The 27,505-nt window shown below is 43.5% G+C and overlaps 1 protein-coding gene across 4 annotated transcripts in view; it reads right to left on the reverse strand.

Moving 5' to 3' along the window:
- The window catches only part of ITSN2 (intersectin 2), an 88,227-nt gene that overhangs the window by 2,942 nt on the left and 57,780 nt on the right, over positions 1–27,505 (reverse strand). For 3 of the 4 annotated variants that reach the window (XM_037391479.1, XM_037391476.1, XM_037391477.1), the window contains 14 exons: positions 27,282–27,346; positions 26,199–26,365; positions 25,822–25,867; positions 25,517–25,638; positions 23,770–23,866; positions 21,975–22,166; positions 6,288–6,409; positions 5,307–5,413; positions 3,912–4,095; positions 2,961–3,059; positions 2,621–2,788; positions 1,549–1,761; positions 703–824; positions 67–149 (listed from right to left, as the gene is read on the reverse strand). In XM_037391479.1, the coding sequence (XP_037247376.1) occupies positions 67–149; positions 703–824; positions 1,549–1,761; positions 2,621–2,788; positions 2,961–3,059; positions 3,912–4,095; positions 5,307–5,413; positions 6,288–6,409; positions 21,975–22,166; positions 23,770–23,866; positions 25,517–25,638; positions 25,822–25,867; positions 26,199–26,365; positions 27,282–27,346 (1,787 nt within the window). Of the gene's footprint in view, positions 1–66; positions 150–702; positions 825–1,548; positions 1,762–2,620; positions 2,789–2,960; positions 3,060–3,911; positions 4,096–5,306; positions 5,414–6,287; positions 6,410–10,727; positions 14,428–21,974; positions 22,167–23,769; positions 23,867–25,516; positions 25,639–25,821; positions 25,868–26,198; positions 26,366–27,281; positions 27,347–27,505 lie in introns of those variants that run through there. The other variant, XM_037391478.1, reaches the window with a different exon arrangement.

Here is a 27,505-nt window from a genome sequence, read left to right on the forward strand (position 1 = left end):
CTCCAGAAGAGGCCCTGCCCACATGTCCACAGGGGTGAGGGGGACGCTACAGAACTCGGCGGGTACCTTGATAAGCCTTTTCACGTTTCTTCTTCTCGGTTTCGATGTACTGCTCTGATGCTGCTTTGATTTTCTGGACCCAGGCAGTACTGCAAAGAGCAATCCCTATGGTCAGGGTCACACCACAGGCTGGAAACTCTTCAGTATCAGCAACTCTGCCCCCGTTTCTTTTGCCATTTCTCCCACCACCACCACCCCGGGTTTCAGAGGCATCGCACATCAAGTCAGCTCAAGGACTAAAGTGATGGGGTTTTTGGACTTAATCTTTTGTCACATTTACATATCAACCTAAATAAGTGAAAGCGGTGCTGCTGTTTTTTATTAAAAACTGCTGGGTCACGCTGAAAACAGACCAGGACTGGGGAAGAATCCTATGGGGCGCTGGACTTTGCAGCCCTAAACTGTTCTTCTATACGACTGTTACATCAAGGAGCAGTAGATGTAACTGGATTCCACTGCAAGAGCTGCTGCACAAGCAGAACAAAATCAGAGAAAACTTGCAATTCAAATAAAGAGTCAAATGAGTTTCTTTCCTGACCAAGAGACTAAACCCGTTCTTGAACTCAGAGACCCCCACGTCTGCTCAATGGGAACAGCTGTGAGCAACAGGTTTAAGCTCAGGTCTGCATTTTCTCTACTCACCGCTCATTAATGTTGTCAGTTTTAAGCGTGTAAACTCTGTCAATGTGTGAGATGTGGAAAACTGGCTCATCACTGGAAGGATCTGTGGGCAATTTCACTAGGACTTCGTTAAGGAAAACAGGCTGAAAGAAAAGCAAATATCCCTGTGGCAGCATCACCCTGACAATAAGCGGAAGCTCTACAAGGATGTTTAAATACAGTTTTACTGTAGGGAAAATGAAAGTTGTAGGACACAAGACTAACAGTCAGATCACCCTGCAAAGGATGTGAGAAAGGACTGAGGGGAAAACTGCTCCGGTGATACACCCCATCCTGTCTTCCTGGATGAAGAGCTTTGTGAAAAGGGCAGGACTGCCTAAGCAGAGCTGCAGTTCAGAGCCTGGAAAGCCTGGGAATCTCTCAGGTTCCCCGTTGGAAAGCAGCCCTGATACTTAAACTTATCTCCCAACCCAAAACCCTGAGAACACACACTGTGTGGGCAGAGACTAAAGTTTTGCACTTTTTACTGTTTTCTAAAGAAGTACAGGTATTTTTCTTGTGGATGCGGGAACCTGTGCAAACTTAAGCCGAGGCTCCTGCTTCTGAACATCCCACCCAGCTGCTCAGGCATGACGCTGTTCCTGCCTTTTCACCCCAAGGTGGACGGAAGTGTGTATTAAACCAAGACCAGAAGCCTGTCTTTTCTGGGGACTAAGCCCATTCGTGCATGTTGGCTGACAGTACGTGCCCGTGTGACAGCTAACAACCAGGGCCAGCCGGCTAATCCCAGCCGGGACAACAGCATTCCTCATCCCGAGCCAGGTCCCACTGTATCAACAAGACCACGGAGCACCGTCAGTCACTCACCATTTTGTACATTTTGAACTGGGAGTTGGATTTGGGGCTGAACAGCTTATCGGAGCCGGAAGATACAAACTGTTTAACCATGTAGGTGAGCAGGAGAAAGTCATTGAAAAGGAAGCCATACAGCTCCTTACTGCTCTTGGCCTTGTACAGCTTGCCACTGTGCAGGAGTTTCCGTGGGCCCAAGCAATTTGTGAGGGAGTTGAACACGGGTTGCTAGGAGAGACAAAACTCATTAGCAGCAGTAAGTTGATGCGGATGTCAGTTCCCGCTGCTCTTCACAGTGAAGGCTACTCAAGCTGCTCAAAATGCTCTTCTTTTTGGTTTCATGACTTTAGTTACAAATGAAGAGAAGGGAAACTGGTTTATGATCTGCCATGGTACCACCACTACTCCCAGCTTAAAGGAGATTTAAGCCTTACCAACACCACACACGGGGGTCTGATGGATGAAGGCATTTACCTCACAGCCACTGTTCTGTTGTCCAGAAGCTGTGTTTAGGAAAAGCCTGCAGAGTCTGCACTCAGGTCACCTCTTACGGGTGCAGGACTAGGTGATGCAACCAGGACAGACCCGTTGGGCCTGTCAAGTCCTGGTTCCTTACGCAGCCAGTGGAGACCTGTCACAACACCTCACTTTGAAGGCTGTCCTGAAAGGTACAGGAGCCTGAACCCCACATATCTGTAAGGACCTGGTATTAAGGGCTTCTGTGCCCCTCCTGGATGAAGGAAGACCCTGGGAAACACACACTAAGTGAAATTCCACATAGTAACACCTGACTTAGCCAGGTGGCACCACAAGCAGAACTTCAGAGATAGTTACTTTTGTTTGCTTCATGGTTTAGATGGTATCAGTTTTAAGCTGATAAATCAAGATTTCTCCACTGCCACAATGATGCAAAAAGGGCTCATCCTGTTATGGCTGTGAGCAAAGTTTAGTAAAAGCTGCTCTGCCACGAGCTCGGCAGTGGATGACATTCCAATAACGGATGTGAGCAAGGCCTCCCACTCCTTCCCCCAGCCTTTCTGAAATGACTCGGAAAAGTCTCCGCCATACGGTGTATCAACGCGGCTACCTCAGCAAGACCTTCGCACTGGACGTGGGACTGTATCCATTCCAGCCTGTCCGAGTTCTCTTTCTCACGCACCCCTTCATTAACTTGAGAGCACAGCTCCTCCGCGCGCTCCAAAGCAAGCTTGAGGTTACTGTGATCGGGGTGATTTTCTGGAGTGTTCTCTAGAATCTGGTATGGATCAAAAATGGGAGAAAACAAGATAAAACCAGACGTAAGCACAGGTCCTGCTTCCCCATGCTCTCAGAGAAATCCCCATAAAGGGACAAGGCTTTTTTTTGCTTTTGCTATTGAGACCAAACTCAAAAGTATTCACCTACAAAACCTTGCTTAGGGTACTCACACTCTTTATAAGCAGAGGATAGCGGGTTATTCTTTGCATAGGTTTCAGGAGGAAACTGGAGAGGGGCATTCCTTTGCAACGAGGGTCCAAGGCAAGTTTCTATGGTGCAACCCAGAGATTTAACAGAGACACTGCATTACTCATCAAGAAACAATTGGCTCACCGCACTGAAAACTGATCAGATTCATTTTTCCAGGCATTCCAAGAAATCTCAGCTTTTTCGGTAAGCAAACAATACTTGTATCTAGAACAAACGAGAGCTGGTGCTGTCATTGTACCCAGACGCTTTGCCAGCACAAGCTGCAGGATCATTGCTCATGCAGAATCCTTACATTCAAAAGAGTTCCAGCTTTTATTTTGACACTACAGGCTCCACTCAGGTTGAAAAAAACAAAGCAATGAAAGAAAGAAATGCCTGATGTCAACAGTTCTGGCATTTCTCCTTTCATGGCCCCAAAGCCACCACACCACCTGCAGTATGGCAGCAATTCTTTATTTATTTCGGCGGTGTGCCTGCCTGTGACGCTCACGGCACACCTCCGGCCCCAGCAACCCCACCGTTCAGACACACTGCACGCCCCCCACTGAATTACAAACGTGTTCAGAACAGCAGCTTTTTTATTTCAACTCCACAGACTCTTACCCCTTCTGACAGCGTGAATTTTTGGGATGGTGCAGACACCGGCACCGTAGCTTTGTGGGGTTAGCGTTACACTGAAGTAACAAGCAACGGAATGGGAAATGGAGTAATAAATTAGCTGGAGAGAAAGACAGGTACATAAATGTAAAGCATACACAGCGTTAACCATGGTCATCATATAAATACACCTTGGAAGGTTCTTAGCTATTTTCGCAACATTTTACTCTTCTGGGTTATTTTGAGCTGGTCAATGCCGATTAGATGGGCTCCTGTCATTCAGGAAAAGGCACAAAAGCTACCGAATAAGATACCTTCAAGTAGTCTTTGAAATCAGCATCTTCATCAGTTTTCTGCTGCAGCAACGAAGCTCCATTAAGCTGGCAGCTGCAGAACCGAATGTAGGCCTGCATGTGAGACAGCTCGGCGGCCAAGATGTCCCCAATCATCTGCACGGGCATTTTTTCTCCTCCTGTTTTCTTACGCACTCGCAAGGCTCTGAAGAGGAAAGAAAACACCATCCAACTTTGCTGCCAAGTCTGTGAGGCCTAAATCAAGATCCTTACAACATCAATCTCTGAAGAGCAGCAAGCCTGCCAGGTGAATTCCCCTACGTGGCACCAGCATTTCCAGGTGGTGCAGGGTCCAGCCTGAACCCCCAGGAAGTCACCAGCACAACACAGCCAGCTGAACGACCTGCCTGAAGGCGTCTGTGTGACTGAGCCTCTCCTTTGAGGTTTCTGGGACAGTCGGCATCAAGCTCTACGCTGAACCAACATCCCGTTTCAATAAATTATTAGCCACTTCGTCTCTCTAAAGTTTATTTTTAGAGAACTGAAGGTTGCTTTGCAGAAAACTGGAAGAACATCTCCCATGCACATGCTTTTGTGTAGGCTCTACTTCTAACTGTCCTGGTGCCGGCTGGGATAGAGTTAACTTTCTCCCCAGTAGCTGGCCCAGCGCTGTGTTTTGGACTGAGCATGAGAACCACGCTGATAACACAGGGATGGCTCAGTTGTTGCTCAGTCGTGCTCACCCTAAGCCAAGGGCTTTCCAGTTCCCCACGCTCTGCCAGCGAGGGGGGGCACAAGGGGCCGGGAGGGAGCAGAGCCAGGACAGCTGCCCCGAGCTGGCCAAAGGGATATTCCATAGCACAGACGGTCACACCCAGTATATAAACTGGGAGAGCTGGGTGGGAGGGGCTGATCGCTGCTCGGGGACTGGATGGCATTGCTCAGCGGGTGGTGAGCAACTGTGCATCACTTGTCTTTTGGGTTTTATTCTTTTCTCTCCTTTTCATTACTACTACTAGTATTACTATTATTATTACTGTGCTAATTTACTTCATTTCAATTATTAAACTCTTCTTATCTCAGCCCATGTTTTGCCTTTTTCTGATTCTCCCCATCCCACCAGGGTGGGGAAGGGAGCGAGTAGGTGCCTCGTACTTAGTTGCCGGCTGTGGTTAAACCACAACACTAAGGTATTATAGCAAATGTGCTTCTGTTCTTGCTGTTTATTCCTTCCCCCACCTCTTGTAACAGCTCCTTCTTTCTGAGGTAGTCTGAATACATACAGCTGTTCTGAATGCATGCATGCACGGGAAATAATCAGCAGGGACAGAAATATTTACTGTAAAACCAGAAAACATCCTGGGGAACGGAACAAGAGAATAAAGAAGAAAAAATAAAAATGTCTGTAATACTCACTTCAGTAACTTTGTATTTGACATGATAAGCTCCTTCCAGTTAACAAAGATCAGCCCCATTTCTCCTTCTGTGAGACAGCCTGAATCAGCCATTGGTTTTTGGAAAACCTGCAGTCAAAAAACCAGAAAGGTGAGCAATTCTTCAGAGACAAAAGCAATTAATCCTCTTGTTCAGCCTAGCAGTGATTTTAGTTTTTTTGAACACTCAGTGTCCATATTCTCAGCAGTTAAAAACAATTCCTTACTAGCACTTGTGACAGCTGTTGCTATTTTTCCTAAGCGCATGACCTCGTTCTGACACTGGCATCACCATTTGCAAAGCAGGGACAAGCACCGTGACCTGCAGGCTGACTTCTAAGCAGAAAAGCATTCCCATGATTTCAGAGCCAACTGCTACACAAATTACACCTCCGCATCACACCCGTCCCCATACCCAGAGCGCTCACAGCCAACCTGCGTGCAGCTTCTTCCAGGGGTTCTCGGCACAATACCTCTGACAGCAGCGTACCCGTGTAACTCAGTCTGTTTAACATCTCCAGCACTTCACCACAGAGTTTAGAAAGGTCATCAGATGTCCAAGACCACCTAACACTGGCCAGTTCCTGCCCTGCCTAGCGAGGTGGTCTTGATTCCAGACATAAAACTGGAGATGAAGGCAGATGATAAACTTTTATAGTGCTTATACAACTCAGCTTCTGTCATGAGCCTGTGCAGCTTTGCGAGACACCCCAGTCCAGCCCATTGTCTTTACACTGAGCCCAAACACCTAAGAAAGGGTTTTGGAAAACAGGAAGGTCCTTGTACAACGTGATGGTTTTGCCTGGTGGCCAGCCACATAACATTGGGTAGAATGGGAAGTAAGTGCTCACACCCCCTTCTTCCCCCAGCTTTTCACAATTCGCAAGAATCCCTTTATTGTCAATATTCAGTAGGACAGAAGTGTTCTTTTTCCAAATGCATATTCACATCCAAGGCATCTCACCTCCAAGACGAGCTGAAGATCGTCCATATACCTTTCTTCCGTCTGAATGAGTTCGTGAATATAGCCCTGCCTTTTCCTTTCCATCGGTTGCATAGTGTCAAGACTTTGGAGGTCAGCACACCCTACAAGAAATAAGCCAGTAGTTTAGATCCCACTCAGGCCATCAGATCTGAGAAATTAACAAAATTGCATCAACACACACCAGCCTATGGTTCAGACTATATACACAGTGGTAAAACCCTGTCCACAGCAGCAGTGAGTTTCAAAATGAAGTGATGTAGCGATCAACCCCCTCCCCACTTCATGTCATTTTTCAGTCCATCACCTTTTTATTTCTTTGAACATCCCTTGGTCTTGTACTGTGATGCAGAATGAGAATTCCTGACTTCCTGCCGCTCCATTTGTCTCATGATTTTTCTCATCCCTTCTCCTTTTCTGCCATACTGTTTCAAAACTGTGGTTTTTCTCTTACCTTATATGATGCCTTTTGTGAGACGAAGTCATCTAAAATGTGTCTGGTTCTCACTTAGGACACTGCACCTTTAATCTCCACGCCATTTCTAAAGCTCTCTGCCTTGGTTATTGTTTTCTGATACAAACCACCAGTACAAATTTGTGAAGTCACAATGCATAATGCTACAGTTGTTTAATGCCACAGTTGCACAACATTTTTTCCTCATTTAGAAACAAAATGAGCCTGAAAGATGCTGAACTATTTTTATGCATCAAGTATGAACAATCGGAATCATGCACAGGAACACACAGACACTCAATGACACAAACCCCAAGTTTTCAGTAGTAACATGCAGCCCCTACAGCTTCACACTACTTTTCTCTACTGTACACACTAGTAAGCATGACAACAATGTTTGAAATTTAGTAACCAAATCAAAAACTGGTAAAAAACCAAAGTGGTAAATATGTTTAGATGGGGAAAGTAGGGCACAGAAAGTCAAGCTCTGATCCTTCTGTTAGCCATTCCATGCCAGCAGAGTACTGCAAAGTAGCAGAGTGGGGGAAAATGAAAAAAACCCAACAATTACAGAGCATTTGAGAACATACATCTATCACTTGATGCGATGGCATCAGATTTTGATACAACATGAACTGTGGATTTTGCAGGACAGCAGAAAGGACATCACAGGGACTCACTTATATCCAGCATTTCTAGAGGAATGATACTTTTTCAGAGTTTACAGGTGTCATGAAAGGCAGAGTGACCTACAGCAGGAAGGGCCGTGTCTCCCTAGTCACCCTAACACACTGGACACTGGAGCGTGACTTAAGTCTATTCGCTGCTGGTGCATACATCTGTTTATGGGAAGGCTGCTCTATACAATGAAATTAAAATGAGTTAGTAATAAACCAGGGATGCGCACACACACCAAGAAACACTAAACGTTTGGCTAAACTTGATGCGACAGTGGCCTAGGGGGCAGCTTCCTGCTGCACAGGTATCGAGCTGCTTCAGCAAAAGAGAACACTTGTCAGATTAAGTTTTATGACACCATTTGAAGTATTTGAACAGGGAAGCCCTGTGAGCAATGCAAAGGAGTAAAGGCAATAGCTAGATTTAAAATCAGAACTTTTTGGTTCTGTTTTGTACCCCTAAGGAGGGTCACTGATTGCAAGCTTTCTGACTAGATTTGAAAAGAAGGCAACTTTTTATGAAGACATCTGGGACTGCAGCTCTTTTAATAGTGCAGGATGCTGCTTTTGGCCTTAGTTCCTCCCAAAGTTACCATCAGGCCAAAATCAGATGAGAAAAAGGAGTTAAGTTCCAGATCAAAGTGATTCCTATGAAGTTTGATACTTCAATCCATTGCGATGGACTGCGGCCAATGTGTACTACTTTTGGATTCTAGTGCCATTCTTTAGTCTGTACAGGACTGAGTTTAAGGCCACCTGGTTACTAAGACATGAAATTTTAGGATAATCAAGGGCTTGCACAGTGACCAGATTTAATTTGTCCAGATTTGAAAGTCTCAGCTTTGACCACATGGTTCTCTTTTCTACTGCAAGATACGCTCCTACCACAAAAGCAGGGATGGACTGAAGCTCCTGCTGCTGTTTGCTTCTATCACAGCTGTTAAAACAACCCACACGCTCAGGTTTACGCCTGTCGCATGCTGTCTGCTTGAAGTTGAAGCCAATGCTGGAAGGAAAACAAGCCTCTTTTTATGCACCTAAAATAGATTTGCTTCATAAACTCATTATCAGATACAAAAAAGCAGCTAAATTAACTGGCTCCTGCACTAACCTTGTATTTGGACTGTCAGCTTTTGGGATGAACAGATGAGTGCTATTTTATATTTAAATAAAGCACTAATGAAAATGCCCCAAATTTTGATTGATCTGATGACACTGGCATAAAAAGTGAGTTCAGGCATTTGGATCTGAAGGGAAGAAAAGTGAACGAGGGAAAGAATAGAACTACCACCTGCCTAGTGCCTTTGGCAATGTTTTTCCAAAGTGGCCATAGCAACCCATGGGCTCACTGGAATGGAAAGGGTGGACCGACGTCTCTATACCCTTTCTCCTCCCACGTTTCCATTCCCTCCTTTCCTTGCATCAGTTCTGGCATTTAACTGACTCCCAGCTCACACCCTGGCAGCAAACAAATCCCAAGGGGGAAAAAGAAAACAGTAGTTTTCTGCTAGTTTAGCAGCCAGGAATGTGCATGGAAGCAGTAAAACCGCCTGTTTTGGCAGATGAAAGCTGTTGGTTTGGCTTCTGTCTTGCAAAGCTTCATCCCAAGCTCCCCATATAGCTTGTGAAAAGCAGCGAGATTTTTGGGAGCGCCTGCAGAGGGGCATCTCCGCTGCCCACGCTGGGGGCTTGCCTCCCTCTGTTGACTTGGTAACAGGTTCACATTACCTCCGGAGGGCAAGCCAGCCTGCCGCTCCCACCGAGAGCGGGGTACCGTTCAGAGAAAGTGGGGCATGATCTGCCTAGCTCCCTCTCAAGACCACCGACCTTTGATGCTTAGGGCATAGCAAGAGAGAGATGCCTGCTGTAACTGTGGCACCCTTCACGATAAATCCTGCTCTCCAAGATGAGGAAGCAGCTGTCTTGCAGGGGCAGGGTAAAACAAGCTGGAAAGTTTATAAACAGGAAACCCAGTCGCTAAAGTTGTGTTTAAAATTATACTTCCCTCTCCAAATATACCTGAACAAGAAATACTTTCTTCCTACTAACATAACTAACCCTGCATGAAAAACTACGGAGTTTCACAGTCAAAAGATGCTCTGCAGGAGATTCAAATGCCTGAAAAACATGGGGGGCTGGGGGAGAAAGCCTTTCCAATTACTGCCATATTTTGGATTTGAGTACATAGAGGAAGAACGACACTTTCTGAAGAAAAGAAATCCTCCAATGAAAGAAAGATGAACCAGACCTATCACGATTTCAAAAGATGTCCTTTTTATTCTTTGTTAAAAAAGGGGAAGTGAATTAGAATTCTTCACTGTAAAGCCAATTCCAGAGAACTGAAGTAAAAAACAGATGGATAAAAGGTTTACAAAGATGCCCAGACCTGCTAGGGCACCGAGTGCTTTGTTCCCTTCCCCAACAAACAATGAAAAACCACATTAAAAATGACAGCTCTGGAAAGACATCTTAAGCCTCAAACATGAGCTCAGGCCCTTACCCTGAAGGATCCATCTGTACCAGAGGCATCACTACTTTGGGTCACCACTGAAGACTGTTTAGGGGTAGAGGTGGCCTATGTCAACTGCATTGCAAGGAAATAGCTTGGTTTATTTAGGGTTGTTTGGATCGTTCTTTCTTTGGAGGGGGGAAGGAGGGTAGTGGTGGTTGTAGGTTTGGGTTTTGTTGGGGTTTTTTTGGGTTTGGGCTTTTTTTTAGCTCAAGCCAGTTGATATGGCTGGGAAAACCATGTAAGGGTTGGGGTTTTTGGCCCGTATAAGCCTGCCTCTACTTTCCCAGGCTCCTGTGGAAAGACTACATCTCACCTTAAGGACCATGGGCTGGCATCAAAATAGTCCCTTTGGTACAGCCAGAAAACAGACTGGTGGTATCGTGGGATGTCACCCACAGCCATTTTACAATCTCTACTGGCACACATAAGGCTAATTCACTTGCAACGTACTCCTGTCACTGCCTGTAGCTGTCAGTAGCCTCTGTGCCTACTGAAACCTGTGAAAGGAACTAACTCAAGATATCTACTGCCATGGAAAAGCTGGTTTCAATCAGGCCCTGGGAAAAATAACAAAAACTTATGCAATCTCCCCTAATCAGTAAATGAAGTATATTCTCTCTGCTCCAACAGAAGAAATTTATGATTCAATTTTCAAGCGGTAAAAAGCAAAATCAAGTTGCTCTGACACAGAGCCAGGTAACATAAGGCTTGTACCAAGCCTCTCCGATGGGAAAACATCCTTCCCCGATGGACAAAAAAACCACAACAGACAAACTAGATCCTTTTATGTGTCCCTTTAATAAAATACATTTGCATAGTTATCTTACAACTTTGTTTAAAAACAAAGATGAACAATTGCCTCATGCTAAGCACAGCCTGCATTTGCATGTCTTAACAATCATCCTCAAACATTAACACTCTAGCTTGAAAAGAACAACAAAAAAAGATTTTAAGGCAGCACACACCATTGCAGCAGTTTTATTAGTTCATTACATTAAAGTAGCGTGACCCTGCAGCAGCTCCCAACACTACTACACGCCAAGGTTGGTCGGCATTCCTATGAGCAGACTTATTTACAGGTGTTTCCAACCCAACTCAAGAACATCACACAGGGATACGACCTGAGAAAGCATCGAGATGGCATAAATATTCAGTGACTGGTAGGAGACATTTCAATTATTAGCACGTAACTTTTTTTTGATGGAGCTTTATGCCTTCTGCACTAACTGTAACATTACTAACACTGACATTAAGATAGCGCTTTGTATGCTTTCACAGCCCTTCACAATTCACTGACTACTCGCACACCCCAGCCCTGCAAGCAGGTCTCGGTGGTGGCACAAGACTTTCCTGCATCGATCCAACTGCTAGCTCAGGAACTCAGCTCTGCAAACTAAGCTTTTGCAAAACTACACGTTTGTAGGTTGTTAGTCCGTTATGCAAACTAGACAGTTAAAAAAATCAGGAAGCGTTTCAGTACCTGTTCTTGCGTATTTGCAGCATCGTTCTCATTTTTACCCACAATTACACCATGGCCCCTATTCTCTGCTGGCCCGCAGGAAGCAATATTAAGCAAGTATTACACTGCAGGCAACAACGTGTTTTGCTTTCCTGGTTGGCTTCAGTTTTAACTGCTAACCTTGGCGCGGCTCTGAGCAACATTTAGACTCCCCGCTCTTGACTGGGAACCACCAGTTCAACAAAAAACCTCTACTTTCCACTTTGCCTTTAGTTCCAAAGCCAACCTTTTTCACCTAGATAAATGAACACTTCATTGCTAGTTTTACTTGGCTGTCTGGGATGACAGCTGAACTCAACTCTTTTATCAACAAGAGAATAGATTGCACACAACCAGACAGAAAGTAACATTTTTGAAAGAAAAAGTCTTATTTAAACCCAGCTTTTATTAGCTATACCTCCTCATTGTTACAGAACATTATTTTAAAATAAGCTTGCCTTATTTTAAGGCCATCCTCGGCCTAAGTCTTTCCTATCAATGGTCTGGTGTTTGTATTCAGTTCTTTCTGCAGCAGTGTGCGACAGGAGAGCAGAGCTCTCAGGCGATTGTGCTTGACCTGTGTTAAGACTTTTGCAATAGATACAAATACTGAAGACAGAGACTACAGCTCTTTCAGTCAATATTATTAAGGTGTATTATTTATCTTTGTTACTACAGTTAGAGAATTTAGAGCACACTCAGGTAATACTGAAACATGAAAAGCCCAAAATGCCTCATTTCAATACTCATCCGTTCAAACTGAAGGACAGCTGTTTGAATAATCATCAATGAAACAGCTGTTTCAATAATTATCAATGCTCATATCTACATACCCAACAATACCCTAATCTCCAACTGTATCAGTTAAAAAATGGGTAGAATGCCAGTTGGTTTTGGAAAAATGCCATGTAACTACATCCAAGAACATCCCAGATAGGATGTGAAGCTGTTTTTAATTTTTCAATGACAATTAGTAGCAATTTGGCATTCAAGGAAAACTGTCACTGAACACTGGGAAACCAGTTTGGTTCAAATCCCACATGTTAACGGTGCCTTTTAGAAATGGGATAATTTGTAAGATTACCTAATTATTAGACTACAGTAAGTGACTGCTCAATGCCACTGGTGTAGCACAACACACTTCACCCTGCACTAAACAGGCTTTCAAAGTCAAAAAATCCGAGAAGGCAATTCAGGGTGATTAGCATATTTTTAGTAGAAATACTTAAAACGTAGTTTCATAAGGAAATCAGGTCAGCTAGAATACTTGAGGAATTATCTAGCACATTATTTGCCTACAATAACATGATTTCATTCTGTAACAAAATATTGGTTTAGACAAAATACATCCAGAATAAAAAAACATTTGTAGTTTTATGTAGGCACATTGCTGTAGTCTGTATTGCACAAAAGATATATCTCTGAACTCAAGGGCACATATACGTTATTTGATCAAGTATATTAAATATGTAACAGAAATTTTGGAGAGAGGCTTTTAAATCTCTGCAATTGGACTAACCTTTTCCTGATAGTACCTTCACAACATTCATATATATATAGTAAACAAGCAGTGTTTTGTAAACATTTCTGATTGCATAAGTGACCTTTGCTGTTTTGTAACCAAGTTCAGAAAACCAACTAAATTAAAATACTGCACCTACTAGATCTCTCCTGTCATTACAGAAGCACAGAACTACTTAAGCAGACAAGCAGTCTGTATTAAACTAATAATTTTATTTAGAGGGGTATCAGGGTTATACTCCTGAAGTCCTGGTCCCTCCCTCCCCCCAAACTAATCAAACATGGGCACCATTACTGCACCATATTGCTGACATGCCATAACTGTACCTTTAAGGACCACTTTTGAGCTGAGGAGTATAGTTCCTTTCCTAAACCCAAACGCTCTGCCTTCAGCTCCAGGTGTCTGTTAGTGTTTCTTTTCTGGCAACATCTCTTTATCGAGGTTACCTACATATTAGGCTGCTCCAATTTATTTAACAGAAGACCAGTAGGATTCAGGTAGTACCTACTTTAAGTCACTCCAGACCACAGCCAGATAAAAACACTATTTGGTACCGTTAACTATTTAATGAAGAAAAGGGGCAGGGAAAGGGTCTTGTAGCACAGGGGCTGTGTAAGTGTACTTACTGCAGTAACTAGTACATGTTTGCTATTTACCAAAACTGAAAGCAAATACAAATTATCAGAATTAAAGTATTTAAAGGAAGGAGGTTGTTTAGGGGTAGGACATACTGAGCCAAAATAATCCAAATTTCTGCTATAGTACTACTGTGAAGGAAGAAACAAATTAAAATATCCTCCACTCTACGCATAATAGTTCTTTCCCTAGTTAAAAAGGTTATTAAAAGGGTGGATGGACTGCACCAGATCTGTATCTTAGATCTTGTAGCATGTTTATAATCACAGTGACTATCAGCAGCAAAGACAACTAGGGTTTGTCCTCTGGGTGAGCCTTGTAGGCTTGCAGTTTTAAAAGCTCAATATGTACGAGATTAAATCAAGTCCAGTAGAACAGTAGTCAGTGAACATTTTAATTCTGCAAAGTACGTACATCACAACATCAAAAGAACAACTGCCCAATCAAAACAGCTCAGATAAACTGTGCAAATAGTGGGTCTTTGTGTGTCTGCAATCCCACCATGCAAACGGTAACTTGGTATGCATGCTAATGATCTACGATTATCAATACCAAAGAAAAATACTAAAGGAAACAAGAATGAACAGCAGTGAAAGCCACACAAAGACCCACTATCCCTTCTGCTTTTACAAATCAACCGTAACTGTAGATTACAAGAAAACCCACAAAAACCTAATTTCTTGACTGGATCTAATGTTCAAACGAAGCAAAAGGATTGTGTCAGAGATATGTGAGCAGGGCTGGCCACCCTGCCTCCACGCTACAGTCAAACTTGGATAGTGGGTCTCTGAGGTGCTTTCACACTGGAAGACAACATTGGGTCCTAAAAAAAACAAAAAAAATGAAGGATAAAATGAACATAAATTTGAAGAGTGAAACATATGAGTTCTACGGACAAAGACAGAACAACACCAAAAAGCTCAGAAAGGAATGACGAACATTCAACTTTCTGAAAACAGACATCATGAACTTCTACTCTTAATTTCATATTTATAAACACACACAATTTTAAGCACTTGTGACCAGCCATCACTTGACTCTGAAAAACACATGTAGCTGATTTGCTTGAGGAAGAAAGTTTCTTCCCAAGGTAGACCCAACAACACAAGGTCAAGCCCTAGGTTTTTTTAAGGCAATGGCAAATTTCCCTGAATTTTCAGCAAAGCCAGGATTTCTCCTGAGAAACTTGTAATGAGACATTAGAAAACCAGATAAAAACCTAAACTTGTAAAGAAAAGCCTCACTGGGATTTGTTCACATTGGCACACCAAAATCAACCTGTTCAAGACTGTTCAACACCTGAAAGGAATTAAAACCTCGTCTCTAGTAATTTGTGCGCATGAAGTAGCATGTACCACATCGCTCAATATACCCATCAGAAACCAAGGTCTACACAGTCTAGAAAAGGAACTGCAAAGTCAGGTTAAAGGCAAGTGGTATGAGATGGGCTGCAGCTGCACACACCCTGTGGACAATCCAGAGACTATTCCAGACCCCAGAATTTCAACCTGGGAGCATTAACAAGCCTGACTGACATTCACCAAATAGTTTCACAAATACAAAATGACTGCATCACTAGGGTCACTAAGGGAACTGATTTCATATGTGATCCTTGGTAAAAAGAGTAAAATTCTGGAGCTGTTGAATAAAGTCTTAGAATAAATTATTAATCTTCATGTGTTAAAAAAAAATGAATGTGGATCTGCAACACTTCAAAGCCACCGATACCATGAACTCTTACTCCATAATCATAACGGGAAGCTAGCTGGCAATAACTTGAGAACTTCAAAACGTGTTATCCACATATAGACACAGACATGCACTGCCACGAGCGTGTCAGTTCAGAAGTTGTTTTTTCACTATGAAAACACTTGAAAAATCAGTCCGTTTCATTCATTAGACAGTGACAGACAGGAATTACTAATGACCTTTTGTGCATGGAGGTAAACTTCTGAAAATACAGATCGTTGTTCTTGAAAGGACAGGACTTGCCTCATGTCTCTAACGTGTCACATCTACAGCTAAGGTTTGGGGAGAAAAAAAATTAGGTAGATCTAGTGGTATTACTATAAACATCAATTTCATACCTAAGGAAATTCACACTGTTGTCATAGGCGTGTCAAGAACTGTCTATGGAGAGAGGATCTGTTCCCAGTCTAACCACCTTTTGCCACTGCATTGGCAGAAGGCAGAGCAGGCAGGTTTAAATAGGGGAAGGAGGTGTTTATCAGGCTATGGGGACTACCTGGAGCTCATGTCTGAGCACCTGAAGGAGTAAGTTAGATGCCTGGGGAACTGCAACAATGTTGGCCTATGAAAAGAAAAAAGATTGAACACAAACAGTAACTATATGTACACTAGAGTAGCTAGAACTGGTGCAGCTCTGTGAAAAAACAGTTTCATAAAGGAGATGAGGTACCTCAGCTAAGATGAGCTACAATGCACACTGAGCACAGGCATGTCCACCTGGCTGAAGTGTTCAGCGCTCAGCAAGAACGTCTCAGAACTGACCTGATCTCCACCACTAAAAGACAGCCAGCAACCAAGCATGCAGACATTGCTGGAGCATCTGTCTTGCCTCCATCTGAGGTACCTGAAGGGAGAAAATCCCAACTAAAGAAAACATAAGAACAAGGCTCAGGCTGGTCCCACAGATAAGAGGGTAAACTGAGAAAACTTATCTCACTGAAAAAGCCAACCGGAGAGAAGGTTCTAAAGGCAATTGTTTAAAGCAGACAAAGACTGGCTGAAGTAACAAAATTATCTCCAAACCAAGCCACTGGAAAGAACCATAAAGTGGTAAGTGCACCATGCCTACCCTGCCCTACACACCCCTTGGGAAGAAAACCTGGTAGATTCGTCCTAGACAGGTACTGGCAATGCACAAAAGATCAGACCCTGAATGATAAAGCAAGCAGCACTCAACAAAGAACAAAAGATTGTGAGACTATGCACACTCCTTTACTTTAGATCTATAGCTATTTATATTCTGAAACCTCCTGTGTATCTTATTTATTCTTTATGATGACTTCTCTGCAAACATTAGAATAAGGGCTATTAAAATGTCATTAAAACTGAGTAAATCTAACCATCACCAAGGTCACTGACAGCATGATTCTCAAGTGTTCTGTGTTCTGCAATCACTAGGACTAAGTTGTATTTAAGAGACCTGTTGACAGACCTGTGACACCCTTGACTCTCTGCCAGGATGTGCAGCTACACCAAAAGGTAAAGTGACTTTGTCAGCACAGCTTACCCTGTCCAGAGAGCTATTTCAGCAACCTAAGCGAAGAAACATCTCACTGACCTAAGTTCCTTCTTTGCTAGGGAAGTTTGCCATTACAGCTATAACTAGCAAGTCCCAGGGAAGACTCTGGATACAAAGGTGGTCCATATAACAGTTTAAATTTGAAGGAAAGCAGAATTTTCCTAAGTCACAAACGTATCTGAGTAAACCAAACCTGTATGCTCCCTTTCAAGTACCGTTACATTTGACCATCTAGAAGAGACAGTGGGAGAGAATGCTATTTTTCAACAGAAACATGGTACTCAGATTAACAATTTTCTAAAATATAACAATGCATTTTTTATATTATATTCTGTCATATCTCTAAGCTGGTCCCTAGAGGGCCACATCAACATTTCTGTGGGACAATTCATTAGTGATTTCTTAAGAATTAATAATAGTTTCTACACTATATTTAAATAAGAGCAAAAAATATTTTAAGGAATTCCAAGGAAGTTTGAAAGTTCAATCAGTACCTATTTAAGTATTTCTCTGCTTACAGAAGAATGGTACAGGCCTAGCTTCCTGCTAACACAACCTATTAGCTCAGGCTTCACACCATATGAAAGCAGCCCAGCTGAAATCTCTGTAATGGTATTTGCATAATGCTGCACTTGAGCTAACAAGACACACTGGTTTTGAGCAGGCTCTGGACTTCAAGACAGATTTTTCTGAGGTTTCCAAATGCATGTTTTAGTATCACAAAAGAGCGCAAGCCCCAGCACAAAAGTGATATATGATAGCTTATTTGAAATACTCAGAGAACTTAACATTCAACATACTCTTCATAAACCAACAGGTGTATTTTGTTAATTAAGCACCCGCAGATCTGCTTCATAGCAAACAGATTACTTCTTAGACAGAGGTTTAACAACCAAGTACAGGTGACCTGGTGCACATCTGCTCATCTGGGTGCACTGGCTGACCTTTATCCTATGAAGACAGGCTGAGAGAGCTGGAGTTGTTCAGCCTGGAGAAGAGAAGGTGCCAGGCAGACCTTATAGCAGCCTGCCAGTGCCTAAAGGGGGCCTACGTGAAAACTGCAGAGGAACTTCTAACAACAACATGTAGAGACAGGACAAGGGGTAATGGCTTTAAACTGGAAGAGGGTAGATTTAAGTTAGATACTAGGAAGAAATTCTTCACCGTGATGGTGGTGAGACACTGGAGCAGGCTGCCCAGAGAAGCTGTGGATGCCCCATCCCTGGCAGTGTTCAAGGCCAGGCTGGACGGGGCTTTGAGCAACCTGCTCTAGTGGAAGGTGCCCCTGCCCATGGCAGGGGGGTTGGAACTGGGTGATCTTTAAGATCCCTCCCAACCCAAACCATTCTGTGATTCTAATATACTTTCAAAAGGAATATACTGTTCACGAAGCCACAGCTTGATATGAATGGAAATATTTTTAATCCACAACACTGAAACCTGAGAAAAAGCCTAACAACTTATCAGCAAATAATGAGAAAAAACTTAATAAAATATTTCAAAACTTTCCAATTACAATTTGGTCTTACCTTTTGTTGAAAAATAGTGGCAAGTGTTGAAGAACAGTGCTATACGTAATCACCTTGCCTGTATCATGTTCAGCCACAGGGACCTTATCAATGTCTACAAATACCTCAAGGGTGAGTGCCAAGAGCACAAGGGTCAGGCTATTTTCAGTGGTGCTCATCAACAGGACGAGGGGCAACAGGCATGAGCTGCAGCACAGGCAGCTCCACCTGAATATGAGGAAGAACTTCTTTCCTCTGAGGATGACAGAGCTCTGGAACAGGCTGCCCAGAGAGGCTGTGGAGCCTCTTTCTCTGAGGACATTCAAAACCCACCCAGACATGACTGTGCAACCAGCTCTCGGTGACCCTGCTTTAGCAGGGGGTTGGACTAGATGATCTCCAGAGATCCCTTCCAACCCCGACCATTCTCCAAGTCTAAATAGCAACGCACCTGCTATGAGAAGCTAGTATCTCTACCATTTTTGAAAATTCAGAAAGTTTTAGCATTCGGCCAGAATCTTAATTTTATAGTCCATCAGGATTTAGTCTATACTATTTCTTCTACTTCTTCAAAAATGAGATTTTGTAAACAACATAAAAAAAAACCTTCAAAAGATCATTTTAATGATCTAGATATGCCTAATTAAAAGTACACGAAGTTCAATCTAAAACACAGAAGTTTTTCACATCATAGACAAGAGGCACTTAAAAAAATATCAAAAACGTGTTACTAAAAAAGTGAGCATGGATGTAATTTAGCTAAAAAGAAAGCCTTCAGAGCAGTGCATTACTCTGTTTTGCCCATGTACCAAAACAAGCTATCCAAGCAAGATATTTTAACTTTCCCGTCATTACCGAGTCTGTGAATTCTTCTGTACAAACACAACTATGCCGATCATATCTTAAGTGCAAACTGGTCCTACACACTAGCTATAGGCTAATTGTCCTGGTTTCAGCTGGGATGGAGTTAATTTTCTTAGTAGCTAATAAAGTGCTGTGTTTTGGATTTGGTGTGAGAACAATGTTGATAACCGCACTGATGTTTTCAGTTGTTGCTGGGTGATGTTTATACTAAGTCAAGGCCTTTTTGGTTTCTTGGGCCCTGCCAGCCAGAATGCTGGAGGGACACAAGAGACTGGGGAGGGACACAAGAGACTGGGGAGGGACACAAGAGACTGGGGAGGGACACAAGAGACTGGGGAGGGACACAAGAGACTGGGGAGGGACACAAGAGACTGGGAAGGGACACAAGAGACTGGGAAGGGACACAAGAGACTGGGAAGGGACACAAGAGACTGGGAAGGGACACAAGAGACTGGGAAGGGACACAAGAGACTGGGAAGGGACACAAGAGACTGGGAAGGGACACAAGAGACTGGGGAGGGACACAAGAGACTGGGGAGGGACACAAGAGACTGGGAAGGGACACAAGAGACTGGGAAGGGACACAAGAGACTGGGAAGGGACACAAGAGACTGGGGAGGGACACAAGAGACTGGGAAGGGACACAAGAGACTGGGAAGGGACACAAGAGACTGGGAAGGGACACAAGAGACTGGGAAGGGACACAAGAGACTGGGAAGGGACACAAGAGACTGGGAAGGGACACAAGAGACTGGGAAGGGACACAAGAGACTGGGAAGGGACACAAGAGACTGGGAAGGGACACAAGAGACTGGGAAGGGACACAAGAGACTGGGAAGGGACACAAGAGACTGGGAAGGGACACAAGAGACTGGGAAGGGACACAAGAGACTGGGAAGGGACACAAGAGACTGGGAAGGGACACAAGAGACTGGGAAGGGACACAAGAGACTGGGAAGGGACACAAGAGACTGGGAAGGGACACAAGAGACTGGGAAGGGACACAAGAGACTGGGAAGGGACACAAGAGACTGGGAAGGGACACAAGAGACTGGGAAGGGACACAAGAGACTGGGAAGGGACACAAGAGACTGGGAAGGGACACAAGAGACTGGGAAGGGACACAAGAGACTGGGAAGGGACACAAGAGACTGGGAAGGGACACAAGAGACTGGGAAGGGACACAAGAGACTGGGAAGGGACACAAGAGACTGGGAAGGGACACAAGAGACTGGGAAGGGACACAAGAGACTGGGAAGGGACACAAGAGACTGGGAAGGGACACAAGAGACTGGGAAGGGACACAAGAGACTGGGAAGGGACACAAGAGACTGGGAAGGGACACAAGAGACTGGGAAGGGACACAAGAGACTGGGAAGGGACACAAGAGACTGGGAAGGGACACAGTCAGGTCAGCTGACCTGAACCAGCCAAAGAGGTATTCCATACCACGGGGTGTCGTGCTGAGTATATAAACTGAGGGAAGAAGGAGGAAGGGGGGACATTTGGCATTATGGTGTTTGTCTTCCCAAGTAACCGTTACATGTGACAGAGCCCTGCTTCCCCGGGGATGGCCAAGCACCTGCCTGCCTATGGGAAGTGGTGAATGAATCCCTTGCTTTGCTTTGCTTGCGTGTGCAGCTTTTGCTTTACCTATTAAATTGTTCTTATCTCAACCTGTGAGTTTTACATTCCTTTCCAATCCTCCTTCCCATCCCACTGGGTGGGGTGGGGGGTGAGCAAGCTGCTGCGTGGTACTTGGTTGCCAGCTGGGGTTAAACTACAACAGCTATTAAGAGTGACCTCAACCAAACTTATGGATGTGTGTCTTTATACCGAGGAAACCATAAATGATGCCTAGGGAAAAAACAGCAAGTAAAGGAACAAGGCTTATTATGTCAAAGGAGCAACTCTGACATCAAGGTATGTCCCTGAACCCACCGATGGCATGGGCTGATATAAAAGTTGGTTCAACCACAGTGCCCGAAAGATGGAAAGCTGAGCCAGTAAAAATGGTGGTAAATATCTCTGGGGAGAGGGGCCAAAAAAATGAGGTGTGCATGTGGAGGGGACACCAGATATTTTTACTGTATTTAAGTGCAAAAAAGGCAGAGAAAATGCTGACTGTCAGATAAATGTACATTCCAGCATTCAATTCTCAACCTGCTGCTGATAATTTTCAGCTTAACATATGCTTTGATATGTATCTTGTTTCTCAGAAATGGGTGAGAACTGGATTGCTAGGAGCCAGGACACACATATTTACCACAGGACAGACCACTTGCTAATACTAGAAACTTTTTTCTAACCTTTTTTATGGTTATTTTTACATAACTGATAGTTTAAGTTAAAGATTACTACAACAGACACTTTTTCAAATTTTGTACAACTCAAGTAAGTTCTATACACAAGCATAATATGCCTGCATTAATTCCCAGTCCATGTCGGTTATCAAACTTTAGCATCTTTAATGGAAGGGGAACACCTACCAAATCTAATGTTTTTAGCTCATCCTAGCACTCTTACTATCGTACACTGGTTGGTTGGTATTGTACTGGTTGTAGGTTAAATGGAAAAATATTTAAAGTACTTAGTACTATAGTATAGTACTTAAAGAAAGAGTATTTAAAGTACCAATAAATTTAGGGGATGTCTGGAATTCCAAATTCCACACACAAAGCAGAAGAATAAATAAAGTAACAAAATTAATAAAAAATAGAAGATGCTTACACTGCTGACTTGGATCAGAATCCGTGGTCATCTTCACATAGTTTGAGGGGAAGAGACCTGTCACGCCACTGATTTCTCCTTGCCACCAGTCAGCATCATCTTTGCTCAGTACATTAATGAGCTGCCCTTTGGAGAAACTGAGCTCATCTTCATTGTTTGCCATGTAATCATACATCGCTATCACTTGACACACTGAAGAAAAAACAAAAATAGCAGAACAGTGTTACACAAGTATTAAGATTGGTTTTTCAGTGTTTTACATAACCACAGGAAAAAAACAACATGTTACATAAGAAAAATGCTACATGATCTTATCTTGACATGGAACTATCCTCCCTTTTCTTTTACTGCCCCCCCGCCCCCCCCCCCCAAATTGGGCCAGGCAGTAATCTTTATTTCCACTTCATCTAACTATGCACTTCCATAGCAAATGGATTCAGTTAGCATAGTATCTACTGACCTTCTAAACACTTTAAAATATAATCAAGTATGCTTCTATCTCCTACTGGCTCAGAAAGGATAGTGAGCTTGATTATCTACAGCTGATTCTTGTGAGAAAAACATGGCAAAGGAAGAGGAAATGTGCATTAGCTAATCACGAACTGCCAGTTTAGTCAAAGGGAAGTTCTGTCCAGTGATACCCAGGAAACTGTTGTATAAGCAAATCGTAGCTGTGGAGAACAGCTCAATTTAAGCATGCAGAATGAAAAAAGCTCCTTTTCTATGAAATACTCTCATTTGTACCCAGCCATTCAAACCTAATGAAAATTTGCTGCTTAGTTTCCTTCCTTACAAGGAGCAGTGCATGCCATTCCAAGGTGTTTGTCAATGATTGCTAGTTTTCTGTAAGCTTTTTGCTAGCATTTGGAAACATGGAGTTTCCCAGGGAAGGCTGGGAACAGCCAAACCCCTGGGCAACACCAGGAGCAGTCAGAAGAGAGAGGAGAACATGCAAGAGCAAGAACGCTGCAGCCCCCCAGGCCAGGGCGGGAGGAGCTCCCGGTGGTGGAGCACAGATTCCCCGGCAGCCCGTTGGCTTTGTGCCCCCAGCCCACGGAGCCCCCGGGGGCAGCTCCCCCCCGCAGCCGGGGCAGGGGGTGCCCGAGGGAGGCTGTGACCCGCGGGGGCCGCGCTGGAGCAGCTCCGGGCAGGGCCCGTGGCCCCGCGGGGAGAGGAGCCCGGGCTGGGCGGGCTGCGGCAGGGCCGGTGCCCCCGCGGGGACCCGCGCCGGGGCCGGCTGGGCCTGAGGGGCTGCGCCCCGCGGGGGGAACCCACGGCGGGGCCGGGCGTGGGGAACGGCAGCCCGGCAGGGCCCCGGGGCAGGGCAGGGTGTGAGGAGCCGCCCCCGGAGGGGCAGGAGCGGCGGGGACCGTGTGAGGGACTGACCCCGCCCCGGGCCCGCCCTGCGCCGCGGCCGGGGAGCGGGGAGGGGCCGCGGGGGGAGGGCCCGGGACGGTGCCTTGAGCTTCGGTTTTATTTCTCGCTGCCCTGCTCTGCTCTGACCGGCAATCAATTAAACTGATTCCCCCCGGCGGAGCCTGTTTTGCCCGTGACAGCAGCTGCGGAGCGATCGCCCCCTGCCCCGCTCCCGCCCCACCGGCCCGTCGCTGTTTCTGCCCCGGCCCGGCTGAGGGGGCAGGGACAGAGCAGCTCTGGTGCCCAGCCAGGGCCAACCCACCACAGGCCATTAAACAGAGTATTACGCTAGTTATGCAATTCAGACTAGTATCTGAACAATTGAAACAGTCACATAAAATACTGTAAATAAAACATAAAGCTTTTTTTTTTTTTTTACCTGAGGGAGCAGCAGATGTGGTTCTCTCACTGCTCAGACCCAGTAATTTCACATGGCTGGCAGGGAACCATCCTTTCTGTCTCTTTTTCCCTCTTGCCTGTGAATGTTTAAAATGGTTATTACACAATTAGGAAACCAAATAGTCTATAGATTGGAAGAAATGCAACAAATGTGTCACACAGTTTTACCAACAAGAGACAAAAAGCCAGGCTTCCAAACGCCAACTAAATACTAAACAGAACTCAAAAGGAAAAAATATCTGGCTAAAGGATAAAACAACCCCATTCAAATAAAGCTGCATCATAATATGTTCTGGCAAATGAGTTCATCCAAAATTTTCAAGCACAGCTAATGATTTCAGTGTACACTTTAATTGTAAGGCTGAAACTTCACCCTATGAACATTCTTACACACCGTATCAGGAGTCTCCAACACGATACCCAGAACCGAAGTAAGTACCTAAGTATTCTGTATCTCTTCCTACCTAGTACAGCGTGTGAGAGTTCAAAAAGATTTTCCTCATTTTTTAATCTTTGCTTTTTCAGTCCCACAGGTAAAGATGATCTCTGCACATACTGAAGAATCAAATATACTTCAGAGTACATAAAAAGTCAGGATGTAAAAGTCAACATTTTAGAAGATGATAGAAACCTGGAACTGCAGAGTGAGCTCTACTACAACAAAAAAAGGAATTCAAAGTAGCAAGAATTGACAATTATGTATCTTAGTTTCTCTTCCTGCACTTTTTAAATTATTCTTTGAGGCTTCTTCCTGAACCAGCACTGATCTACTTTTTATAAAATACAAACTTTTCATTGTTTTCTGTATTTTTTTGCACATACTATGAATAAATTTTCCACTGTCGTTAATTCACAGAAACTCAGTGCAGCAATTTCTCAACTGGCTCGCTGTGATCTCTCGTCCTGTATCTGTAAAGCAGGCTAGCTGAACAGTTAGATCAGCCCTGTTAAAACTGCTGAAGAGGGAAGATAGGTGTTAACAAGAGTATTCACTCAAAACAGCGTGTGTGGCTGTAGAATACCTTGGGAAAGGCCAGTTAAGTGATATTAAGAAGACAGAACTTTCTATTATGCTGTTCAATCCCAATATTGGAAACAACATTCAGTATCGGAAGCAACATGTTTAAACTCGGGCTAACGCTGCAGATTAAGCTAAAGGGTAACAAAGAGACATTATAAAATCATGATTTAACTTTCTGCATTGGTTGCAAAGATGAAGGCTATTGTGGACAAAATCCACAGGGCTGCAAAAACTGAAGTTTAAGAAGAATGTCATGTAAAAGCACCCTTAATCCTTGGGACTTTAAATTCATCACTAGGTGAGGGAAAGAGAAAAGAGGGAACAGCAACCTTCACAGGAAACTAGCTTCCAACTCCAACATCCAAGAATTCCTATTCTTTCAACAGAATAATTTTACAATTTAATTTTTTACTAATTAAATCCTAACCAATTTATTAACTGTCAATACCAATCTTCTCCCTCCCATGCACATGTTCATTGACAGTTTTACCTTCTCCTGTGACAAAAAACCAAAAAAAACACCCCAAAAAACCAGCAACCCAAGGTTTAATTAAAAACTTTTTCTCCCAAAACATGGTTTATACAAAATGAAAGTAACTTTCTAGCCAGCTTTTGGAACACTATACTTAGTTGTTTTCTCAAATTGAACCTAAGATCACGTAATTGCCATTCATGAAGCTGCAAATATTTCTCCTTCAATAGCTACCTGCAACTCTCCTTGCCACCATCCACTAGAATTTTTCTTCAGAATAAGTATTAGCTGTCCTGGAGCAAGACTAAGCTGTTCAGTTCCTGATGCAGCATAGGCTGTAGTAACCTGAGCAATTTCTGAAAAAGATGAAAAAAACAACAAATGCAATGATCATTACAGCAAGAACTAGATCCACAGAAATATCCTGGTACATATCTTGCAGCCAAGAACATTAGCCACCGTTAAAACACTGCTGTGAACCTAAATGCTCATAGTCGCTTAAGAAACAGTCCCAAATATTAAAGCGATCGCGCACTTACCGGGTTTCTTATTTACTGTTCCAGTTTTGCCAGCATTACTAGAAGCCTACAAAGACACAACAATAAGCTTTTAATGTGCAATAAAACCAGCGGAGTTTACACCAACTATAAGCATGTGGACAGAAAAGCACATGGAGATTATAATTTTGAGCCTGTATTTAACAAAATACCATCCTAACCAATTTATAAAATATCATCTGTACAGAGACAGACAGTGTGACTGTGTCTCAGAGGCTAGGGCATAAGCTACGTAGGCTTTTGTCTTCTGTCAAGCACGTTAACCTCTGCTTAAAATTACTATCTAAGAGTATCAATACTAGGAATACAATAAATTTGAGAGAAAGTATTGTGCATTAATTCTCAGAACATGAACTCACTTCTTGATCCTTTGGTCTGACATAATTGGAGGGAAAGATTCCAGTTCTGCCATCAATGCTCCCAGTCCACCATTCCCCTTCTTTCTGGGTCACTAGGATTTCCTCACCTTCCGTGAAAGTCAAGTCACCAGGCTCAGAGCTTGAGTACGAATAGAGTGCAACATACTCTGCAAACAGCACATATAAAGAAGACGACAATAGTTTCAGATAGGAAGAGAAAAGTATGCTAGACGCAAGTAAGGTATCTTTGATACCAGCATTCATCAGTGTGTTTATAACACAGATCAGGTCTTCACAAGTTTGTGAATCAACCTACCTACTTGCCTGATGGTAATCACAGCTTGCCTCATGCTTACAACTCTGAATTACAGGCACACAACTGTGTACAGAGAGATGAATTTGGCACAGGGGGTTACTAACCTATGATCATCCTGCGGATCAGCACAGGCCTGTAGACCATGGCTTGAAAACTCATCTCTTGCATTAAGTATTCCACCCTACCTCTGTGTTTGACAGCAAGAATGTGTATTACACACCTAAACCTGATTAAAACCACTCTTATCTGACTAACAGCAAAAATTAAAAGACTCAAGTGGAATTAATGTGTAATTGGGGAAGCATGGAGATACACTAGATTAAAAGGCTTAGAAAATGCTTTCCACAAATTTTTTCTCCAGTAGTATTTGTTCTCTGTACTCCCTACTGATTGAAAGAGAATGATCCACACTCAGGAGACTGAAAATCCCTCCTCACATCTCTAGAGCATAGCATAATACAGTAGAGAAGAGCAGGAAGAGAACTTGGCTTATGGATATGAGACATATTTAGGTTTTCAGAAATAAGTTGATGCTTGAGCAGAACTCTTAAAAACAAAACCAGGCCTATGCTCCACCTGAATTAGTTGTAAGTTTTACTAAGTTCCTGTTTTAGAATTCTCGTATCAGTAGCTCAACATTTGTACTGTTTCTTCTGGAAAAGCATTAAAAGGCCTGTTCAGAAGCTCTTCATATATTTAAGCTTATTCACATGCCATTAAGCAGAAACAGACTGTACCATTAAGTAGCATATTTCATGCTGTCTTACCCTCTCCTGCTGCGTAAGGCTGTGTATTAGGCTTTTTGTTCACAGCTGCATAAATAGCTTCTGGCCTGTAGAAAGAAAAAAAGGTTTGTGTAACTAAAAGTTTGAGCAAAACCAAATCTCTTTATTAGGGTGAGACTAATATCTCCAGACTTTGCTTATCTCCAAGTTGGTATTGCCTCTGAATTAATTGCAAAGGCTTTCCTGACTGTCAAACAGTGACAGGT

This window comes from Falco rusticolus, chromosome 6 (assembly GCF_015220075.1).
Source record: "Falco rusticolus isolate bFalRus1 chromosome 6, bFalRus1.pri, whole genome shotgun sequence".
NCBI lineage: Eukaryota > Metazoa > Chordata > Aves > Falconiformes > Falconidae > Falco > Falco rusticolus.